The sequence below is a fragment of the Equus quagga genome, chromosome 8 (assembly GCF_021613505.1).
Source record: "Equus quagga isolate Etosha38 chromosome 8, UCLA_HA_Equagga_1.0, whole genome shotgun sequence".
NCBI lineage: Eukaryota > Metazoa > Chordata > Mammalia > Perissodactyla > Equidae > Equus > Equus quagga.
In genome coordinates, this window is record NC_060274.1 from 17432328 (window position 1) to 17451811 (window position 19484).

Consider the following 19484-nt stretch of genomic DNA (forward strand, 5'->3'; position numbering starts at 1 on the left):
GGGGAGGGGACACATTTCCTGCTGGTCTGTGATGAGAGAGAGAGAAAAAGAGGGAGAGAGACACCAGATAGCTCCTGGTTCCAGCTGCCCTTGAGCCCAGCTGCACCCTAGTCCATCTCTCATTTCAGTTTTTCAATCCTTCCTTTGCTTTTATACCTCTCATTGTTCCAACAAATTTCCTTTTTGTCTGAACTAGTTAGAGTTGGATTTCTGGCACCTGAAACCAACAAGTCCACACAATTAACAAAAGTATATTTATAAATATTCAAGAATAAAATTTGACCCAGGTTGTAAAACAAATGAAATCAACAATATTTCTTGACACAGAAAGCAGCCGGCTTTGGGCGTCTGGCTCTGTGTGGGACAGAGGGAGGACAAAAAGCAGAGACAAATCAGGATTATTGGTTCAGATTCGTAGATCATTCTGTTCACTTAGGAGGCAGAACTTGTCTTCTTGGCTCGATGTAGAAACTGACAATAATGGGATTATTCAAAGCCTGGTTATGACCATAAAAATTACAAGTCTCTGCTCTCATTTATGAATGTGATGCTCAGGATGACAAAAGTGAATGAAAGATAAATGTATATTCTAAGTCAATGAGCTAGAAAATAATTTCTGCATTAATCTGGCAACCTGAAGATATCTGAGCTCTGCTAAAGAAGGTATTTTAGCAAATTGGTAGATACCGCAAAGAAGTAGCACTAGGGGCCAGCCCCGTGGCTGAGTGGTTAAGTTCCCACACTGCTTCAGTGGCCCAGGGTTTCGCTGTTTCGGATCCTGGGTGCGGACCTAGCACCGCTCACCAAGCCACACTGAGGTGGCGCCCCACATGGCACATCCAGAGGGACCTACAACTAGAATATACAACTATGTACTGGGGGCCTTTGGGGAGAATAAAAACAAAGAAAAGATTGGCAACAGATGTTAGCTCAGGTGCCAATCTTTAAAAAAAAAAGAATCAGTCTACATGTGCGTTTGTGCTCTCCATTGCCAATTTCATTTCAACAAAAGTTTAACTATAATGAAAAGTAGTTAGAAATACTGGGACATGGCTTAATTATCCTAGCAATATTTGACATAGGGAAATTTTAGAACCACCCTCTTAATCAAAATAGATCTCAGCCATGTGAAAAGCTCTAACTTCAAACCCAGTCCTATCAGTAACCCTACTGGAAGTGTGGAAAATTAGATTTGCTACTGGCGAATGTGTGTTTCGAGTGAGTTTAGAAACAGCCTTCCCAGGGTAATGTGGTAAGCAGGCCATGATGGAGCCAATGCCACCTCTGGAGGCTGGTTAGAGCGACACAGCCAGAGGGAAAGAGATTTGAGTTTACATCCAGACATGACTATAAGGTAATGAGACCAAAAAAATTCTTAAAAAATCAACATACCGTAACCTACACGCTCTAATTCAAGTAAAAGCTCTGTTGACATTTCTTGGAGGTTGAGAGGTATTGTTATCACAGTGTCTTAGACCGAGACTTTGAGTCATTTGATCTTACATGCCCGATATCTTTAGACGATTCTAGATTTTGGATTTGATGCTATCGCTATGAAATCAGCACTTTCGGCAGGCAGGGCTTTCAAACTCGTTAGACTCTCAGTGTTTACTTGATTGTGGGTTTTGATACGAATTACTAAGTTACTTTTCAGAAATGTACCAATTTTACTCTCATCAGCAGAGTACTTCATCGTGCTCATCTGGGCGTTAGCACACTTAAATACGTTTGTCACTAACGTATCAACAGTGGTGTCACGTTGCTTCAATTCAAATTTCTTTGATTATTAATGAGGATGGATATTTTTTCACGTTTGTTAGCTTTTTGCAGAGTTAAGTTCTGAGAACTAATATGTCCTTTGCATCTATTTTACTCCTTTTACCATTTCTGCTGCAATTATCTGCCATTTCCCCCTACTTGTTGTTTACTTTTTAATTGTGATTCTTTTTTTGGAACCTCAGAGATTCGAATACTTTTTTCTTTGTGATTTCTCCCATTGTGCTTATGTTTAAAGTCCTTCCTTGTCCCCACTTAAGATTCCTCTCTGCTTCATGTTCACCTGCACAATATAGCATAGATCCTGTCAATTCACTGGAGTGTGGAGGCATATTTGGGATACTAGAGTAAAATCATTTTAATTTTTAATACTGTTTTTTATTCATGCTATTTGAAAAAGAAAGAAAAGAGAAGGCAAGAAGATAGGGCATAATGGAAACGCCAATGTCCGTGGGTCCCTGAGATCCGAGAGTGTGTGGGATCTGAGTCTCTGTGTGGAGGAGGAAGCCAGCTGTGACTTTCCTCTGCCCTCGCAGTGCTTCTGGGTTTCATAGTGCTCTGGCCAGAGTCAGGAAAATAGCTGGAGGCCTCGATTTGTTAACAACAGCCCCAGTGCAAGTTACAACGAAAACATGTCTCTCCCTATCTCACCCGACCATCATAGGGATTAAGTGCCTGGAAACTCAGGGATGAAATGAAGGGGGGTCTTTTTGGGAAAGGAAGTAAGTGGTGGGGGAGGCTGGGCAGCCCAGTCTCTGACATCTTTTCCTTGTGCCCCTGTCCCCAAGACTTGGACACTAATTCATACTGCTTGCCATTTACAAGGAATGGGGAAAAGGATATTTTCAGATTTCCACTCAACCCAGTTTATGTCTTCATTCAACCACAGTGCTGCTTTTCTCTCTATTTCCTTGAAACTAAAATTTGTGCTAAAAGTGATAGGTAGAATATAGTAAAGACCAAACCAAGTAATGTATAGGTCTTATTCCAGTAGAATCTCCCCATGACAGGCTTGTGTCTGGAATTAGAGCTTCAAAAGCACCCCAAATGAGAAGCGCTGTTTCTATCATGTTTAATCAAGCTCAGGCCAAGAGTTCACATGCTGCTCTCCCGTCGACTCACAGGGGAACCCTGAAGTCCTTAGGTGAAAAACATAGCTAATGCACAAAGAAAAACAAAAATGATTTCCTAAATGTTGGCTATGGAGGCATAATTTAGACAAAAGAGCAATAGACAAGGAATCAGATGGTTCTAGAGTCAGTTCAGCCACTCTGTGACCTCATGTAAAGCAATTTGCCTCTTTCTTGATCCACATAACTGTCTACACACATATGTGTTGATATAATGTGTATAAAAGTGTTTTAAAACATGATACGGAAGTGCACAAATGGGCAGCATAGTATGTTCAGCTGAAATCACATTTCACCTCTAACTCCTAAACTATCCAGTCAAATACACCACCCTTTGTATTTTTAATTTATGAATTCTAAAATATTCATTTAAAACTGTTTTAATTTTAGTATATATATATTTGAATGCCACAATTTACACATAAAATCCTTTTTTGGGATGAATATCAAGACTGGACATTGCTGAGAGTTTCCCTGGACAATATTAAATAACATTTATAATTACGGAAACAATTTACCTTTCAAAGGGAGACTCTAGCGATACAGGTTAATGATTTTCTGCATAAGAATGGTAATAAATTTCTGATTTCTATTTTTCTTGGGATATATGGATGGCTAGTTTGTTCGAGGCTGGTGCTCATGAGCCTGAGGTCAGAGATTTGCTTTTAGGTCAATTAGTTTTGTCATGTTTTACACCCAAATTGGTCTGAAGCAGTCAAAATGGGCAGGTTTCTAAGTCACCACCTTTGCTAGAAAAACTATACAGGTCACCTTATTGATGGTGAATCAGTGCTCCGATGTTCTTACAGGCTTACCTGGAAGTCAAATAATGATTAATGTGAAAGAAAAGAAATTGCAGGGCCTGGAAAGAAAAGATTTGTTGTTTGTTTTTTGACTTTAAAAATCTTCTTTATTACTATTGAATACACATAAAATAATGTATGTAAGATGAGATTTGTTTTAAGAAAGAAATCAAATCAAAAACTGTGTATTTTGGGTAGAATAAATTAAAGCTGGGCTTCCCACCTTTTTTCATCTCATGGCCCATCTAGAAAATGCTTAGATTTGTATAGCACTCTGGTGTTGAATGGAGGGAATTTGGGAGCCCAAATTTCCAGCTGCTTAAGGCCACACAGAGGACTGAGGGGATCGCTGTAAGGCCCATTGGGAACCCTGCCTCTGAGCATAATGAAATAGAGGGAGAGGTGAGCAAGCACATTGAACTCAACACATCCACACATCTCAAACGGGACTCCTCTACCCACTAAGTCGGCTCTCTCACTCCATCATCTCATTTATATCACTTGCATCTCTACACAAGCTAGAAATACTTGAGTTAATGCTGTATCTTCTCTTAGCTTCTTTTGGTCCATTCAACTCAACAAATATTACTGAACACCTTTGTGCCGGGCACTGTTTTCCCCTGATTGAAATCAGTCATGGAGCCATCTTCGCGTTCTAGCCTCTACTCTTCTTCTCTGGTCTCACGGCCAACACCCCCAGCCCATTCTCCAGGTGCACATGAGGATCACTAGCAGAGTTTTGCCTTGCATTCCTTCCCCCATTACACAGTCAGATGCAGAATTCCATTCAGACGTTCCCCATTTCCTGTGCGCCACCCATTGGCCAAATCTCACTGAGAGGCAGCAGGCAGGGAGCCTGGGTGATAGAATTCACAATTCATCAATTGATCAGCATCTCAAGAGATAGAGCCTGCGGAGAAGGGCAGTGAACCAAGGAGGCAGGAGGGCAAAGGGAGAATAATCAGCTCACTTGCTAACTAATTTAGAAAAAGAAAAATCACTTCCTCATGGGTCTTTACTATTCTGAAATGTCCAAGGGCTCCTCATTGCCCTTTGAGTAAAACAAAAATTTCTTCCCAAATCCTTGGCCATCTTGCCTTTTTGGATATGCATCCTGGGCCTGCCCCTTCCTGTGCAACCACGAACTCACTGTTTAACTTCACAGGGCTTTATTTCCTCTCATACCATCAGGGTACAAAACCTTTCTTGCAGATCTACTGGAAGGGTAGAATGATCTTCTTTGTGATTTAGATCTGCTGCGCTATTTTCTACAAATTCCGCTGTCCCTGGAGGTGTGGCTCAAGCCCCACATGAAACCTCCTTATTCAAGTCTTCACTGATCCATATTTAGCCCCTATATGTGCCAATCAATTTTGTAAATTAAAAAAAATTTGAACTGAGCCTTTTTCTGAACCTTTTTCTAGTTTGGACTGCCTTGATGATAGGACAATATGGCATTCCTGACCTCTTCCTTGTTTGTTTCATTGTACCACTTTTTACTCACCTTTATAGATGCAGTGGTGGTATTGCTCGAGGGTTATCATGACCATCAAGTCATCGATGAGTCACCTCTTGAGCACGGAATCAAAATTTCAACCGTGCTGTAATTATACAACACACTCAGGAAAGATTACCTGATAAAGACGGACTTTAAGAATACTGTAGTAATTTAAAATTAATGGCAGCAAAACTAAAGCAGGTCACACAGCCTGGGAAAGAGAATAACCCATTGATCAATTGTGGGTGTGTACGTTGTGTTTTAAATACACTAACCATGACTTCCTTCTGGGCCATACTACTCCAAAGCATTGAAGGAAAATAACCAGGTATGGGAGAGAAATTAGGTTTGGAAAGACCTTGGGATTTCTGGAGTAAATTGTTATGGATACAGCTCCCCCTAGTGTGCTGAACAACACAGCTGCCCCAGTGTGCAACAGCTGAGCTAGAGGAAGAGAGAGCTGAGCAGTCTCATCTCCAATCGCCAACGTTACCTGAGCACGGCGAGAGCTCTCTTTTGCCGATTTCCCTTCCTACTGCATAACCAACCACAGGTCAGGGGTGAAATGAGACAGATGGCCTTTATCCAATTTGATGTGCGCACCAATCATCATAGAAGTAGGGAATTAATTTGAGTACCCAAATAATACTCAAAAAGCACAAAAAATTTACTTTCAAAAGAGTTTCTACTTTCTCATGAGGGAAGGGAATGTAATTAGGGAGAACATGCAAAACTGAACAATGATCCCTTGTTAATTATTTTACTAAAGATATTATTTACCTTCATCTTCTACATATCAAAATGTTAATTATCTGCAAATATATTTTCCTCAAGCAGGATACGTGGACCATTTGGAAGACCAAATAATGAACTAGCAGAGAGAAAGTGACTTTTTCAAGCGGGAAAAATGACTTACGTTCAAACAATGTTTCTCAAAGTGTAATCTTCAGAACACTTGTACCAGAGGCTCATGGTGGATCCTACTCAATAAAGGTTTCATAGCTCAACAGGGAGTTCTGAGAAATGCAGAGTTCAACAAAGATAAACTGATTTTCTCTTTAGCTGCAGGATTCTTCCAAGCCCTCCATATGCTCTTAAAATACCACCGTCCTGTGCGACACTAGACTTTTGACTGGAGCATTTCCCAAATTGTTTAACACAATGATTTTCTTTTCCATGCCTATCTCATACACGTGGTTCATGAATTATCCTTTGGGTATATGCGTTGGATTAGAATTTCATTAACTTTCTTTTTTTTTTTTCCCTCCCCAAAGCCCCAGTGCATGGTTGTATAACCTACTTGTAAGTCCTAGATCTTCTATGTGAGCTGCTGCCATAGCATGGCTACTGACAGATGGATGGTGTGGTTCCACGCTGGGAAACAAACCTGGGCTGCTGAAGCAGAGGCTGCTAAAGCCAAACTTTAACCACTAGCCGATCAGGGCTGGCTCATAGAATTTCATTAACTTTCAATCAAAGACAGAGAATAAACAAGAAAGTGTGCCAAAGGAGGAACGAAAATAATGAATTTGATACAAGCAGCAAATAGAGTGGCTATAAGGAAGCTTGTGGTCAGTGTCATAACTCTCTTTTGCATGCGAAATATTAGTAATGCAACATATTCAAGTGTCAAAGCATGGCGGTCCTGTAGTGGGGTCGGAAGGATCGACCATGCTGGATCCATCACCAGCCCACAAAATCATTCCCAGATTTCTCCCAGAACATCACAGCAGTGAGGCCACTTCTGAGAAAGAGAAGCAAGACTCAAAAACGTACAGCACCCCATCCTATCAGGTTCTCAACTGTTATTACAACTTTTCCTTGTGCACAACCTGCACTAATTCACATCGATGTTTTGGGGTCCCGATTATTAACAGGATCACAGATTGACAGGTATGTTAAAGAAGTCAGAGGAAGCCTGTACTAAGTAGAAGCTGTGGATTAGAGATGATTCCTTTAACTTGCAGCTGGACTAACCCCTTCTAAAGACGGTGTAGGAGAAAAACCGAAATCCACAGAGTGGTGTGTCTCGGATAACAGCATAGGATAACAATACTGACTCACGTCCAGCAGAATGTGCGTATTCCTATCGGCTCACTTCACACTTCAGAAGGCTGCTTTCCACGGACTCGTCGGTATGTTGGGCAGCAACACTGGCAGACGTGACAGGTTGGGGGCATTGACGGACCTGGAATTATGTGTAATTTATGCTCTCTTGCTGAGGTCACAGCATTTTGTGGAGAAAATGAATGTTCACTAGCCCCAGAAGGATTGTGGCTCTTAGTCTCTCAGCATATGGGGGTGGAGGGTGGGATAAGGGTCATCCTAGAAGCAGCTCTTGGTTTTCAGAGGACATCCTATTTTCTTCCTAATACTTTCCAGCTGAGTTGACTTCAGGCATGGGGAGGTTAAGTGATTTACTCAAACGCCCAGTGAAATAGATCAGCTGGGGCTTGAACTCGGGAACTTTGCTGGTGTGCAGTCTTTGCCCCAGTCAGTCACTCACTCTGCTTCCTGGTTTAGCTGCCTCTCTAGCTGCACCACGCAGCCAGCATGCTGTGTCTGGCACGGCCCGTCCTCCCGGCTGTCTCTGCTCATGACTGGAATAAGAGGCGTGTTACAGGTCAAGTCTGAATGTTCTGGCAGCGCCGTGCAAGGCAGATTGCTCCATGCCTGCTCAAAGCATACAGTGTCTGTCGAAAGCCAGATTGAAGATAGCTAAGCTCACATGCCAAGATTCCAAAAGGAAAAACTTAGCTCACATTTTTCCTTTGCACGGTGATGTTTCTTCCTCTTCTTTTTTTTGCCTTTTCTTTTCTTTTCTTTTTCTTTTTCTTTTTTTTTTTTTTTTTTTGCAAAGGGAATCCCCATGTTTACAAGTTGAAATCCAAAATGCACAAGTGGTCAGTTCACGATTCTGTGACCCGTGAACATCTGTGGGCCTGGGTGTTCCTTGGGAATCAGCAGGGCTTGGAGCTGTGAGCCAAGCCTGTCCTAGGCAGGAAAGAATTCTCCAGTGAGTGGAATAGTCGCTGAGTGAGGAGGCCTGCGAGCACTGTGGGCCTGGTTATCCTCTAGTTCTGCTTTTCCAGGGGCATGTCTGCACTCGAGTTCAACTAGTTTTATGAGTTGCATTTGACTTTATTTTTTGAGGTGGGTCCATCTGAAAATCCTTACAGGAAGTAGGACATGAATCTTCATTTTTCCTTTAAGAAAACTAAAACTCTATAATCCGAGATGGGCAAAGCTGGCCCAAATGTGTTTATCCAGAAACAAGAATCTTTCTGTGTCCTTTGAGTAAAGAGAAAAATCTAGAATAAGACAGATTTATCTTAATATCTGCCTGTTGAGGGTTTAAGTGATTGAAAACCAACAGGGCCTCCCTCTGTGGAGGGGGGGGTCCCACAGTCCCCACTCCTAACAGGGCCACACATGGAGGTGGCTTCAGTGTGGCAGGTGGCCGAAAGTGCCTCATTATTTCCATTCCAGATTCTAGATCAGTAGATGGACTTTGGGTATATTATCATTTTGAAGTTTTAATTTGGTAGATACACAAAAGTTAGTCAAATCCTGGAGAAAGTTAGTGTGTGATATATTTGCATCTCCCAACTAGACGTTGGACTCCTCATCCGTAAATGAGGGAATGGACCAGTTGATTGCTGAGCCCCACTGCAGCTCTAGGGGTCCGCCATTTTAAGCCTGTTTCTCTCCTGTTGGAGTTTAGTTCCTCTGCTCTAACTTTTCTGCTGTAATCTGGGTGTTATGGGCTGAAATGTGTCCCTACAAAATTCATGTGTTGACGTCCCAGCCCCCAGGGCCTCAGAATGTGATTGCATTTGGAGACAGGGTCTTTACAGAGGTAACCAAGTCAAAATGAGGTCATTAGGGTGGGCTCTAATGACTCAATTTGACTGGAGTCCTTATTAAAATAGGAAATTTGGACACAGACATGAGTGCGTGCTGCTCTCTACGTGAGACTATGTGAAGACAATGGGAGAAGATGGCCATTCACCAGCTGAGAGGCTCCAAGGAAACCAGTCCTGCCGACACCTTGATCTCAGACTTCCTGCCTCCAGAACTGTGAGGAAATAAATTTCTGTTGTCTAAGCCCCCTGGTCAGTGGAACTCTGTTAGGACAGCTCTGGCAGACAAATACACTGGGTACACCACAATGACTTTCCGAGCTGTGAAAGAAGCTCCATGTGTTTTTCTGAACAGCCTCTTAATATTGGTTTTAGCCTAAAATAGGCTTTCCTTCTGCAGGATTGTCAAAATGCTTTTTTAAAAAGAAAATTAGTTTTTTAGTCAGTAGAGGTGAAATAAGTCATTTTAGTGAAATAAATCCTTAGTTTTTACTTGAAGAGAATTTCGCAATTTTGACCTACACAACTGTTTTCCTGAATGGTTACAGATCATCATTCTGCTTTTTGAGAAATACTGCCATTATCTATAAAATTCATTTGAAACCAAGTAGCTCATTAGATAAACCTGCAGGTAGTGGTACAATTATAAAGAACTTCAGACCAAACAAGCAACTCAGATGAGCGCATGGTCCAGGTTTGTTTGGTAATTTTGAAGTTCACTCAGAGTCCAACATCATGTGAACAGGTTACAGGAGAACAGATTGAGTAACAGAGAGAGGGGACCACTTATCACTTTGCTGTTAATACTCTCAGATTCTTGAAGCAAAGCATGCTATTACCAAAATGGATTCATTTAGTACCAAACTTCTAATTTTTTTTCTCCCCAAAGCCCCAGTGCATAGCTGTCCATTCTAGTTGAAGGTCCTTCTAGTTCTACGTGAGCCGCTGCCACAGCATGGCTACTGACAGATGGGTGGTGTGGTTCCAAGACCAGGAAGTGAACCCGGGCCACCGAAGCCGTGAGTGCCGAACTTTAACCACTAGGCCATCAGGGCTGGCTCATGATTCTTTTCTTTTACCAAGTAGACACATGGAGTTGGCATGTGGTGTCCAATATTAGGAAGCATGGGGACTCCCTCTCTCTCTGTAAGTTCCATTTGATGCAGCGGTGAAATTTCTCAGGGAGAGTATTTCTGAATCGAAATGTGGGAGGTTAGAATCATCTAGCTTTTGGGGCTGTAGATGTCTGAGAAAGAGATCCGAGTGCACACTGAGAGAAACGGCATGACACATCCATCCTTTCGCAGGTTATCACAGACGTGCAGCAAGGATACCCGCCATCTGAGGTTAATGATTCCAGTGAAGCTCCCTGACATTAAACCAAGCAGTGGACACAGCAATAAAGTCAGCTGTTTAGGGTTTTATACACACAACTAGATGAATGAATGACTAGCCCATTTTTTCATCCAGCTTTTTTGGCATCATCTAATTACGAGAATGAGGGTTTATAGATTTAAAAAATACATCTTTCCAAAAATCCCATCTTGAGGGAAGAAAGTTTGGCCAATTAAGAAGGCTGAAGGGGCTGTGAGGAACTGCAGGCACCTTTATATCCAGCTATCGACAGAATGGAAACTTTTCAACTTATGTATATTCATTTATTTACATGGGTAATGAATAAGTTAAGGAACACTTCATCTTGAACACAGATTGCTTTTATTTTAGCTAAGCTAATGTTTCAGGTCCATATATATTTTTGAATTTCCATCAATGTCAAACACCATTTTTTTCTTTCTTCTTAAAAAAAAAATTTACAAGCACTTTTACGGCACTCAAGGAAAGTAGGCTGAAGGCTCATAATAATAATTTTTCCTTTTAAAAAACATCCATCGGACCAAAATAAAATCATTTTAATTAACTCCTTCCTGAGTAACTAAAACCTTGGAATGTGCTGAAAGGTTATAATAAATAAGGCAGTCAAAGATCAACCAGCTTAAAATGTATTTTTTTAAATTAAACTATGTAAAATGTACAATATATTTCATGAAGTACGAACTCTGTTGGGCTCAGGGCCAAAGAAATGTTGTCCTGTGTGCCAAATAAATTGATGAGGTGTCTTGCCTTTTAGGACTTAGGGGCTATTTTGGGGACAAAATAACATTAAGGCCCTGTGAATGAATCGTCAGCATCTTTTGTTATAATGATCATTGCTGACAGTAAATGCCTTTGAACACACAGGCAGATGTGCTCACGTGAACTTGCACTAGGAGGATGCGTTGGTTAAATGACCAATTGTCCTGATGTTCTGACAACAGCAGAGGACACTTAGCCAACTCAACTTTATTTTCAGAGAGTGAGATTGCACAGTGTGTAAACTAATTATCATTCTTCAGATGCAATTTCATAGAAATGACTCACCACGGACCAGGGAAGAGTTCTTGTTTTTGTTCTCAGTACGATAGCTGTTCTCTGGGTTGCTTTTTTAAGGTACGCCTAATGGTAGGGCCCTGGTTGCTACACAGGACAAAGGATATTTCCTCTTCTAAGGACATTTCCCTTAATCACTTCCCTGCTCCAGTTCTCGGAGGCAGAATGGAGGCCCACAAGTGGCCAAGTGCTGGACTTTGTGCCCCTGTGGTCCCAGCCTTCACTGGACTCCTGTGGGGTGGAGCCTTCTGAATACATCTCATGATAAAGTAGCTTTAGTGCACACTTGACAGGTTCCAAAGGACTTGCTTTATATCTTGGCTACCATCCAGTTTTAGTGAACGAAGAAAAAACTCTAGAGAGACTTGTTGGTTTCTGAAAAGTAGAAAATGTGTAGCTTGTGTAAAGTCAGAGTCTTATTTACTATTAAGTATTCCCAACTCACACTTTCCTAGTGCTCTTGAAGGACTGGCTCTAGGGGAAAAAACATGAAGGGGACAAAATCTGTCCCCTGCCACCACCATCTGTACCCTTGCTTCTCAGCTGGCTGTATCTGATCCCCCCAGGACTATATGTATTTTCAGGGGTAGCCTGGTAGTTAGAGATGAAAACATTTCAGAGACCAAAGAACCAAGGCATCACGGATAGATGGTAGACGATGGGACCAGGACAGAAAAAAAAGAGCTATTTTGGAGCAACGGAGCTTCCCAGCATCTACCCACATCACTCTGCGGCCAGACACCTACTCATAAATCTGGTCAAGCAGTCTCTTACCCAGAAACTCTTGCTTCTCCTCTTCTTGATGTCCTAGGAAGGGTTCTCAGGAGCAAGCTGCTTCCATAGGAAATGGGACTCTAGTTTCACAGCTGTCTGCACAGAACTCAGTACCCCTTTTTACCAAAAGCCAGGTACTGGTTTAAAGGGCCAGAAGGTGAAAGACACCAGGTACTGTGGGACCCAACTCGGTTAGGGATGTACCTGAGAGACTATGTACTGTCTGTGGTCAGGCTTAGAACTTCTGCCAAAGGAGTCAAATGCCAGAGCTAAATAGGTTCCTGGGTTTCTAAAGCAATGCTGGGGAGAGAGATGTTTCATATTGGGTGCAAAGAACACAACCGTGCCATTTTCCTGATGTTACGTGACCTTCTGGGATGATCTGTCTTGCCTACACTCTTCCTTACACAGCACACGATTTTCTTTCCCTGCTATGCTACTTTGATATCTGTCAGAATGGCGCTTGGAAATGGAACGTCTCAATGGAGTTGGCCACGCACTTTGACCTTGAAAGGTAGTCAAGGCTCCGGCCTGGTTGGGTGTATGGCCCAAGCTGACTTGCTCTTTCAGAGATAAGAATGCTGCTTTTGATGAGAGTGTCTCCTGAGATGGACCAGAGGCAGAATTCTACCCATGTGGGTAGAAAACACTCACCCAGGGACATCCTCCCTTTTGATGTCGATATCTGTCTTACCTTCTCCTCTTAGATCCTTCTAGAATAGATTCCCTGATCTCTGAAGTGGTTTTGTATTTCTACCAAAATATACAAGTCTGGATGTTTCCCACCACTGAGGTAATATTTTTACAATTCATTTTACAAATGATAAGTTATTGGGCTATGGGCTGTATTTCTCGCCCTTCTCTCATTATACTTGGGGGGGGGAAGATATTTTATGACGAGATGCCTTGTGATGGAACCATCTAGTGTGCCTGGGAAGGACCCAAGGAGCCAGGAAAAACACAGAATAAAATTAAACAAATAAAACCCGCAAAACCGGGTATCTCCCAATGACCCCAACATGTGGGAATGTTTTTGTTCTTTTTAATGCAACCGAGCATTAATTTAGTCCCTTAAGGATTTTTCTTCCCCAAACAAAAACTTTCTGGAAAAGGGAGATAAAGCCACTGGAGGCAACACAGTGCTGGCATCACCTCTTATAAATATCTTCTAGCCACTTCTCGTCATCTTGTTCTTCATCGTCAATGGGCTCCTCGGTTTCCAGCGGGGTTGGAATAAAGAACTGGGGTCTCAGAGGGGGCTTGCTGACGTGAGACTTCAGTCCGAACTTTCGCTTCAGCAGGTGGAATTGCTCTTTGACGTAGTGGTAGAACTCGTACTCATATCTCATTCGCTGGTAGAGAATCTGCACAGCCTCGGGAGAGGGCACAGTCTTCTTGACGGTCACAGTCATATTCCCAAGTTTCCTATGCTCTGGAAAAGAACCAGGATTGCACATGAGCAATCGTCTGTAATGCTTTCGCATAAAAGGAATAATGGTGAGGCCTCTATTACCTGCACCATATGGGCAGCTACTAAAGAAAGAAACTCAACACCCAAGGAATAGAAGGGAAAAAATGGGTTCCCAACAGTGTCTGGTAAGATTTCACCATATTCTGGGTGTTAATATCAGCGTTAGTTGACTAAACATATACTATCTGACATTCTGTTCATGGAATGTGAATTACGCGAATTGACCACAATTCCATTAACTGTAAGTTAGACATTCTTTTTTTATTTTTTTTCCTGCAGGGAAGGATTAGCTCTGACCTAACATCTGTTGCCAATTTTTCCTTTTTTTTTCTCCCCAAAGCCCCACAGTGCATGGTAGTATACCATAGTTGCAAGTCCGTCTAGTTCTTCTATGTGAGCCACTGCCACAGCACGGCAACTGATGTGGTTCTGAGACGGGGAACCGAACCCGGGCCTCCGAAGCAGTGAGAGCACCCAACTTTAACCACTAGACCATCAGGGCTGGCTCAAGTTATACATTCTTTTTTGTTTTGTTCTGTTTTATTTTGTTTGAGGAAGACTGCCCTGAGCTAACATCCGTGCCCATCTTCCTCTACTTTATATGTAGGACACCTGCTGCAGCATGGCTTGACAAGCAGTGCATAGTTCTACAGCTGGGATCCAAACCAGTGAACCCTGGGCCACCAAAGTGGAATGTGCGAACTTAACTGCTGCACCACTGGGCTGGTCCCCTATACATTCTTTTGAACAGCAAAATCTACCCACTTTTCTTCTTTTATTTGCATAAAAGGATTTACTTTTAGAAGGAAGCACAAAAAAAGATCTCACCACCTTCTAATTATCTTTTTTTCTTTTCAAATATTGATATCTATTATTGATAGTTTAATTTGATTCAAAATCCATTTGCATTCTACTATTTCATCAAGGCATTAGTCAAGAAAAATGAAGGAAGGACTGTTAGAGTCCTTAAATACAATTTTAACTGCTGTAATTTTTGAATGGTTATCTTTTCTTATTGTGGTAAATTATAACTAAAATCTGCTTAATTTTATATTAATTTTATATTAGTGACTCATATCATTTTATATATTTTTTATATTTATGCTTAATATAAAAATGTTATGTATATGTCATAAAATTTTAACCATTTTAAAGTGTACATTTCATCCCTGAGTCCCTATTTTTGGCAAAGCAAATCTGAGACTCATGCTCTCGCTTCCTCGCATGGCTGCCTTGCACGTAAACCCTCTCATTGCAAAAATAAATAAATAAATAAAGTGTACGTTTCAGTGGCATTAATCATATTCAGAATGTTGTGCAACCATCACTACTATTTCCAAAATTCTTTCATCACTCCAAACAGAAACTCTGTACCCGTTAAACAGTAACTCCCTATGTCCTTTCTCTTCCCACCCCTCCCCAGGTAACCTCTAACCTACTTTCTGTCTATGAATCTGCCCATTCTAGGTACCTCATATAAGTGGAACCATACAATATTTGTCCTTTTGTGTCTGGCTTTTTTCACCTAGCATAATGTTTTCAAGGTTCATCCATATTGTATATGTAATGGTACTTCATTCCTTTTTATGGCTGAATAATATTCCATTGTATGATATACCACACTCTGCTTATCCATTTATCCACTGATGGACACTTGGGTTGTTTATACCTTTTGGCTATTGTGAAGAGTGCTGCATGAACATTTGTGTACAAGTATCTGTTTGAATCCCTGTTTTCAATTCTTTTGGGTATATACCTAGTAGTGGAATTGCTGGCTCATACGATATTTCTATGTTTAACTCTTTGAAGAACCACCAAACTGTTTTTCTCATTGTTTGAACCACTTTACATTTTTGCCAGCAGTGTACGTACAAAGGCTTCAATTTTTCCAAATCCTTGTCTACAATTGTTATTTTCCTTTGTCTTTTTTTTTTAAATTAGAGCCATCCTAGTAAGTGTGAAGTGGTATCTCATTGTGGTTTTGATTTCCATTTCATCAATGACTAATGGTGCACAGCCTCTTTGCATGTGCTTGTTGGCCATTTGCATATCTTCTCTGGAGAAATGTCTATTCAAGTCCTTGGACTACTTTTGAATGGGACCCTTCTGTTGTTGAGTTGTAATTCTTTACATATTCTGGATATTCTGCATATATATCACGTATATGATTGGCAAATATTTTCTCCCATTCTGTAGGTTGTCTTTTCACTCTGTTCAAAGTTTTCTTTGACGAACAAAAGTTTTTAATTTTAATGAAGACTAATTTATCCATTTTTTCTTTTGTTACCTGTACTTTTGGTGTTATATTTAAGAAACCTTTACCAAACCCAAGATATGAAGATTTGCCCCATTTTCTTTTATCATCTTATTTTTAACTAACACTTTTATCACCAGATTTGAGTAAGTACATTATTTACTGCATATAGCTCCAAATGGCCCTTTCCAAAATCAGGTTCACCCGACAGGACAAAGACTTATTTTTTAGGATATTGGAGACATTTTCTGAAGCCTCCAATAGCAATTCTAAGGAAGGAATTTAAAAAATTCTCTGAGTAGTAACAGCTTCACTGAAATAAGGGTATTGCCTTTCAAAGGGAGTCTCTTGAAAGGCATAATACACATTTGAATATATCAGGCCTAGAATTTTTGTTCAAGAAGTTGGCGTAGTCCCTTCTAAAATGAGTTTATGATAAAACATTTTATAACGGCTGTCTGCTCTGCAGATATTAGCTATAGTTAATCTGAGGCAAGACGTGGTTTATAGGCTTCAAGTATAGATATCCCTTTGGGCTTTTAAAAACACAAAGTTTAAAAAATTAGTATTAAAGACAGACAAGGCCCAAGGAGTTTTAAGTTAAACATTGAGAGGCATGAGAAAAATAATTCCCTCATTTCCAGACTCCTATAATCCCTCTCTCTGAAAGCACTCTAAGTTGTGTGGCATTTTGTTATCTCATATCAAAAAATATTAGGATTCCTGGGATTTTCAGATAAATTCTTTAGTTAAATTATTTGATCTAACCCATTCCAAAAAAGAATGCAAAGAACTTTGCAGAAATATATATGCTGCAATTAGCTAAATAGTTAAGGAAACTGGGCAAAAGGAGAATGAAGGTAGGAAAGAAAAAAGGAGACAGGTCAGTGTTGGGGGTAATGTTTTCCCTCCCCGTATAGAGGGAGCTCCCCAGACTAGCACTCCTGCCTCCTGACCAACCCCTCTTTCAGAGAGGGAGCCTGGGTACCAGGGCTGGAAGGATTTCTCTGATGATGCATTTGGGAGAAGGGGTTGACAAGCATCTCCCCTCTGGGGAGAATGTGCCCGTCCTCCCACAGAGGAGGGGGAGGACTTCCAGGCATGCCCTGTGACTCAGGGGACAAGTCTGTCTAACTCAGCATGGTATATTACCAGTCCGTTCTCCTCACACCTAAGCTGCATTCTCTCACCTAGTTTAAACTGGTAATAAAGCTAGCATTGGGATCTCCCTCTGTCTATCTCCAGTGTCTATTTCTCAATTAGTTCAGAACCCAAGCAGGGGAAAATGGGTGTTATTTATTAGTCCCTCAAATCCCAGTATCAAGGAACACAAAATGTGTGTTGTGAAATCCTAACTATTTATGCAGGAGGTGGGTCGAGAGTTCAGCCCTAAACCTTCTAGCAGTCAAAACAGAATTTAACATTGCATATTGCTGTTCATTTAAAACAATCTATTCACATCCACTCCTAGTGATAAAAACAGGGAGAAACATCTTCTATGAATTTTCATAAGAAAAAAACTGTAATGGTATTAGCAACATTGTAATAACATTCTTAGAGTAAATTCAACCATGAGTTTCATGGGTGACAGAGGAAAATGGCAGGTTCCAGGTACCCAACTCTGGCTTGATCAGGAAACACACTGCAGAAAATCCAGAGAAGAGGTTCTTAACACTCCTGAAAACCTGACTAAAGCGCATGCTCAGGAAGATGGCGAGGGTACATGGACTTCCAGAAGCCCATCCATGAATCTTAGGCATTTACGGATCTGTTAAGAACTCCTGATTTCAAGAAATCAATAAATTGCATTTCCTTCGACCACCTTTCATATATCTGGTTTATTCTAATAAGCATTAGCCTGCAGTATAATTGATAAATACTGGAGCTAGTTAATTTGTGAGTTGGTCAGGTGTAGCATCACAAACATTGCAACAGCAAAGAAAACAAAGAAAGGGGAGGGGCTTAACAGTGCCAAGAACTTAAACAGAAGGCCACCCTACCTTGTTTTGGAGGAAGAGCCAAGGGAGTAAGCATAGAGGAGCCTAGATCTTTGTAAAGAAGTAATTTGGGATCTGCTTTATTGCAGGACCTCAAAGCTCTTTAAGGTTAAAAGGTTATTTTCCTAAAAATAACATAGAGCAAGTGTAATCACTGACCATAAAACCATCCGAAAAAAGTATCCATTGAATTTTTAACCTACAGCAAGGTAACTTCCTAGACAAATCTTCAAGATAAATTGGATGCAAAATGTTGATCTATATAATGGTTTGAGTTGATTTATAAAGGGTTATTAACATCAAGCCAGTAAAATGTGGGGAAGATTATAAAAAATGATACTATGATGAATTTATACATGGCCCTCTTTGATTATGATTAGATAACTGGGTTAATTGCTAAAAAGCGACTCCCAGTTCATAACAATAAAACTCTCTTCCTTGAGTGTTTTTCTCTATGTCCAGGGATGGGAGGGTTGGAGAGTGGGCAGAGCAGGTAACCAGCTCTGTCAAAAGCGACAGCATGTCATTCAAGCATAAGTGAAAAGAACCAGGCCATATTTACATCATTAGTTAACTGATTTGTCAAGAGATGGTGACAGCCCCAGTTGAGCCTGATTTCTTGTGGTGTATTTTTATAGTAATAGCTACAGGTAGAGAGGACTAAGGTGTACCAAGCATAAAGTGACTTGAACTAGGCATTTAATCCTCACAATAACCCCTCAGTGGAAGAGCCATGTTATAGATGAAGAAACTGAGGCAGAGCAAGACTCTGACTTGTTCAAGGTCATGCAGCTGGAAAGTGGCAGAGACAGGAGGGTCCACGTCATAGTCAACTGCCGTGCGTTTGCTGTATTGTTTCCAGCTGCAGAAAGGTCACCAACCTTCTGTTCCCCACACATTTCTCAACAGGGAGATAGAGAACATTGGTGGTGAAAAGCTGGCCCTAGTGCCTACTGCTCCTCACGTCAACCAGGGAGGCCAGACTTGGAGTAGATCTTGCAGAAAACAAGCAGGCATTTTAGTGGGAATGGCTAATGGGTTTATAATTTGGAGGGGAAAAAAGGTTGATTTGAAAAAGAAATTTGCACTAAGCCATCTCTGTGTCCAATCAGAAGGCCAATATCCACAGAATCAATATGAAAACCAACACAATCATCACTGTTTGGAGTTTCTCAGTTCCAGGAAACCTCCTCCTGGGTGCTTTATCTAGCTTGAACTTGTAATGATGTGTTTCTAGTAGGAAACATTATTCAGAAACCCAGTCATCAATTGACTGGAGATCTACAGAGTTTGGGAGAAGCCAACATTCTTGCAACGACCAGTGTGTGAACTTCATAGCGCTCGCCATCAACTCAGCTCAGGTGATCCCACTCAGATCCCTTCACATTGACTTATGTTATCCAAATTTCGTACGGTAGTGAGAGATCTCTAATAAGATTTATATTTAATAAGATCCCAAGTGGTCTTTCCAACCAAGTTTTAATCACACAT

The 19484-nt window shown here is 41.0% G+C and overlaps 1 protein-coding gene across 1 annotated transcript in view; it reads right to left on the minus strand.

The window, feature by feature from the left end:
* Positions 1 to 10769: 10769 nt before the first annotated feature.
* UST (uronyl 2-sulfotransferase) overlaps positions 10770 to 19484 on the minus strand; it is a 287768-nt gene continuing 279053 nt past the window's right edge. Inside the window, exon 8 of the mRNA XM_046670131.1 lies at positions 10770 to 13703. Coding sequence (XP_046526087.1) covers positions 13420 to 13703 — 284 coding nt within the window. The 3' untranslated portion in view covers positions 10770 to 13419. The remainder of the gene's footprint in view (positions 13704 to 19484) is intronic.